General features: G+C 44.4%; 1 protein-coding gene across 5 annotated transcripts in view; it reads right to left on the bottom strand.

Annotated features, from left to right (window-relative positions):
* The window catches only part of GARNL3 (GTPase activating Rap/RanGAP domain like 3), a 147005-nt gene that overhangs the window by 32699 nt on the left and 109677 nt on the right, over window positions 1-4629 (bottom strand). For all 5 annotated transcript variants that reach the window (XM_019514037.1, XM_019514027.1, XM_019514047.1 and 2 more), the window contains one exon: window positions 3117-3232. In XM_019514037.1, coding sequence (XP_019369582.1) covers window positions 3117-3232 — 116 coding nt within the window. The remainder of the gene's footprint in view (window positions 1-3116; window positions 3233-4629) is intronic.

Raw genomic sequence — 4629 nt, forward strand, 5'->3', positions numbered from 1 at the left:
GGCAAGCAGTGACTTCCCTTTTTGTAGGGGATGCACTGCCACACTCAGAGGGTGCGCATGCACCCACACTGCCCCCTATGCATTGGCTATGGGGGAATGCTTCCCTCCCCCCCACACCCCAGTCCTGGCAGACGGCAGCGCAGGGTGCTGGTGGCGCAGCACTGGCCTCACCCTGCTACTCCAGCCTTGCTGCCGCTGCTGCTGGGCCCCAACAACAGCCGGCAGGGAATAGGAGGTGGTGGGGAGGGAAGTGGGAAGGGGAGGGGGGGAACACAGTGGAGGCACCCCACCGCTGCGGGGCCCTGACAACAGCAGGGTGGGAGGGGATTGTGCACAGCTGGATGCACAGCAATGGCAGTGCGGGGTACTGGGTGGTGGTTGCAGCTACCGCATGCAAGCTTCCCCACCGCCCTGCGCCTAGGAGGCAGCAGTGCCATGGGGTGGAGCAGTGGGGGTGCACGGAGCTGGACTGGGCTGGGGGGAGCGTGGGGCTGGAGGCAGGACGGTGCTCCCCCCACACCGCCCATCATTCTCGGTGGGCAATTGACTAGTAGTTAAATAACGACTGTTAGACTGTCCTACCAAATCATGCAACAGAATTAGAGGCCAACAGCAGACAAGAATCGTTTATAAAGGTATGTATGAGGCTCTGTGTAGTAGCTCTGCTGATGTCAAGTATAGAACAAATGTCTCGTTAAGAGGAAAAGGTTCTTGCTAAAGCTCCTATAAAATGCAAATTGTCATAAAATAAAGGAGGCAACATAGTCATTACCTAATACATTCTAAGACAGTATGGTTTTTATTTTGAGCATCTCTTTGCTAAAAATATTTATTACCAAAATATATGAATAATCCTGATTATCTGCAGAATCTTTTGCCCTACAGAAGTAATATAAGATGCTCTTAAAATATCCGGAGAGGATGACTGAGGTCTTAAGGAGAACACTAACAAGTGAACAATTACACCTGAGACGAGTTCAGCTCCCCCCACCCCAATAAATAAATAAATAAGAGAGTCAGGCCAAGAGCAAAGGGTGAGTCTTTTCTTGTGGCAGTAGAAGGTGGTCCTGGCATGAATTTTGCTCATAAGGCCATTGCTGCAGTTTGAACCTCTTCTGCGATACCTGGTGATTGGAGTCAAAATGCTCTAGAAATGGCAACTACAGCTGCTACTGAAACTGTGATAATGCTGGAAACGTCCTTTGAAACCTGCCAAGAAAGTCAAACCTAGAACACCATCCTAGCATTTAGTCCTTGGATAGTAAGCTTGTCTTCCACCCTAACAAAAACTCTCCCTCACAAACTGAAGTCAGTCAAAATAGAGGGGATCAGCAAGCATGAGAAGCTTGCATTATTATTTCCTGTACACACATGCTATGCTCTACATTCAGGACCTAAAGTCCAGTGCAACCATTCATAAATTTCTTCTCCCGTAAATCTCCAATCTGAGTGTCCTTTCAGTAAACTCAAACCTCTTTATCAGCTACCTCTGAAACCTGCCAATAAAACCCCGATCTCTTCCCAACAATTTTTCTGACACGCACCTAACACCAACTTACAGGCTCTCCTCCTACTTCTGACCTGCCCTTGGCTATGAGCAGTCAAGAACAGGCATGAGTCTTCTCTCTCACTGAAGCATCACCCACTTCTATTAGGGCAAATTTTTGATAATCATGTAGCAAGTTTGTAAATCCTCTTTCCCAGCTGACAATCAATGCTGTTTCCCAGAACCCATCAGACCCATCTGTAAATGTTTGTGCATGCAATGCAGTGCAGAACCAACATCCTACTGCTTCTAAACAAGCCTCTTGTCCTGAGATGCTAGCACTCTTAATGTTCCCAACATTCAAACGCCACTCACTGGGAAATGAGGCAACACACTACAATACTTATTTAAAATCATAGTAATGGTTGTGCTGAACAGACAGCAGTCATTCTATTTTGAAGAAGATTTTGAAATTCAATTTCATTCCACTTCAGAATGAAACATAAACATTTCAAAAGTCTCTACAAACCAGAATCACCATTCTTTACCCAGCTCCGCAGAGACCCTGTGGCAAGCCACATCAAAGCAAGGCACCCTGCAACCCGCAAGCAACACAGCAAGCAAGACCACCCACCCATCCTGGACTAAATAACCATGGAAGCCCCAGCTCTGAGGGGCTGCCTTGGACCTAGAGAGCAGTAGCCTGGACTGTAAAGCAACCAGGAGCCTGAAAGAGCAGGAAGATACAGACCTGTCAAGGAACTGGGAACTTGGAAGCCCGGCCTCCCCAGCTGTCCACAAGGTGAACTACCCAGGAGCTGAGCAAGCCAGCTAGCAGCACACCAGGAGAGTTATTGACAGAAACATGCCAGACAGACAGAGCTCAATTAAAAACCTGCTCAACTGCAACAGCAGAATTTTGCTGAAATTGATTAATAAGCAAACCCCAATAAAAAACTTTTGTCAACAATTTTCCGGCCAACTTTGACGGGTACATTTTTCCACTGCCACTCTCTTTAAAAGTCATCCAATTTTCAAAAATTATCATTCTTCATCTCCTTCATTCCTGCACACTCCACCTGAAATAAAGATGGCCTTTTGATAAACAAAATACCAACTCTCTTAATCTCTCTGCATCTAAGATTGTAAAAATGTGTGGCACAGTTTTTGGATATGGAAATATAAAACTGCCTTGTTTAGCTAAACTAAGAGAAATCAAGGAGGAAAAAGCCCTCTGATTTTGTACATGTTCAAGTGCTAAATGCACAACGAGGAACCACTTATAGAGTAGTCACACCAGAATTAATGATTTTCCAAGGATAGGCATTATAGACATCTGTGTGCACCTGCAGTTCTTAAAGTAATTAAAACATGGTCTGCACTCCTTTCCTATTCCTTTACTGATGTAAAATTATCCAGATTACAAGAGTCTTTGATATTCAACAGTCACACAGACGATCCTTTCCTAAGAGACATAAAATGGAAAATCATCTCTTTCTCATTCAGCTTAGTGTGGAAACTGAAACTCACCAGGAAGAGTGTTTTCCTGAACAACAGGCCGCCCTATATGCCAACAAGGATAGGAGGCAACACATGAAGTGCATAGAGATCGCTCAGAGCTTGGATTTACCTTGTGTAGGTCAGGCATGAGGTCCTGGTATAAAGAGCGAATCAGCATGTCCAGCGTGCGTTGCCGTTTCTGAGCAAATGTTGGAGTTTCCAAGGTGGCTTTTTCCCCATTTATTACTAAAGCATAGTGAATAAAAGGATTCATGTTACTTAAAAGGGGCTTCATATGCTTTCACTGAATTCAAGTGCTCTCTTCACAACTCACTTTGTTGTTACTAATTTGGATTAGTTGCACATTATTACACAGTTCTAAACTAGAAAATGTGGTTGCTTTGTCATCATGACTACAAACAATTTTTCTAAAGCCTTTGAGCTTCTAAACTTTATCTAGCTGCTATCATTCTTTATATTTAAAAAGATACCATTGAATCCTGAAATTCCTGAAAAGTACCATTTCAAAATCAATTAATCTAAAATGACTCATTTTCTGGATCTCAGCAAACATGCTGGATTTCTCAGATAATATATAAGAGTACCACAGAACTGTTAACATCACAGACAGTTCGGTTTTCCTGTTTTAGAGTCACAGTGAAGAGATTACCATTCTTTGTGGTTCTACTAAACTAACTGCAATGCCTGAGCACATTAAGTACTGCTGTAATTGGCAAAACAGTTTCCTAAAACCTAGGAAATCTGCCATTTTCTAACAGGATTGTTCCTGAGTCATTAGAGTTATTTGTTTAGTTCTAAAGGCCAAAAGAGCACTAATAAATCTCTACCAAACATCTCAATCTCCTAACTAATCTGAACAGTTAACTAACAGGTCACATGAAACGTACATACCAGTTTGGATCTGGTAACCTGGGAAGCACTGATTGCAGGGTAGTTTGGTAATTGGAAATGTTTGAGAGGACTGCCATAGCACTAATATTAGAACAGTTAAACTTTTAAAAGCCTTTATATGGATCCACTGTGACACTATAAAATTGAAATCTTATGTAATCTACATTATCCCAAACCAATTAGAAACCAAATCCATTTCACCACTATGCAGTGAAATAGCATCTACACAGCTGTGTAAGAGCCAACGCTGGCATTTACGCAGCTATTTCCTGATTCTACTTTCCTGTCTGCCAAAATAAGGCAGCCGCAAGAGCAAAAGACCTTTCTGCCCAATCACCTAGTGGTTAGGGCCTTGCCCACAGAGTACAAAACCCAGATTTCTAGACCCCCTCACCAAGAGGGAGCTTGAAGCTGCACTTCTCACTTCACAACCACCAAGCCGTAAGCTAGGAATTATCCAGAGCATGCACCAAATTGTCATAAGATTCTTAGGGACCTACTCAAATTGAGGAGGAAGGCGGCCTATTTTGCAGGTAGATCGTGGGGCTGGCCGCCATTTTTGCAGGCTTATTCAGGCAGGGTGCCCCTCCCCCCCATGCCTCTGATTGGCTGAGGGGCCCTGTTGACCTCACTGCTGATGGGCTGAGAGGGCTGCCTGTTGTGTGGCCCCACCCGTCTCTGCCAGTCAGTGGCGGGGGAAGAGGCTGCAAAATGGACAGCCCGCGCAGCCA

This window comes from Gavialis gangeticus, unplaced genomic scaffold (assembly GCF_001723915.1).
Source record: "Gavialis gangeticus isolate Ggan-Ray unplaced genomic scaffold, GavGan_comp1, whole genome shotgun sequence".
Classification (NCBI taxonomy): Eukaryota; Metazoa; Chordata; order Crocodylia; family Gavialidae; genus Gavialis; species Gavialis gangeticus.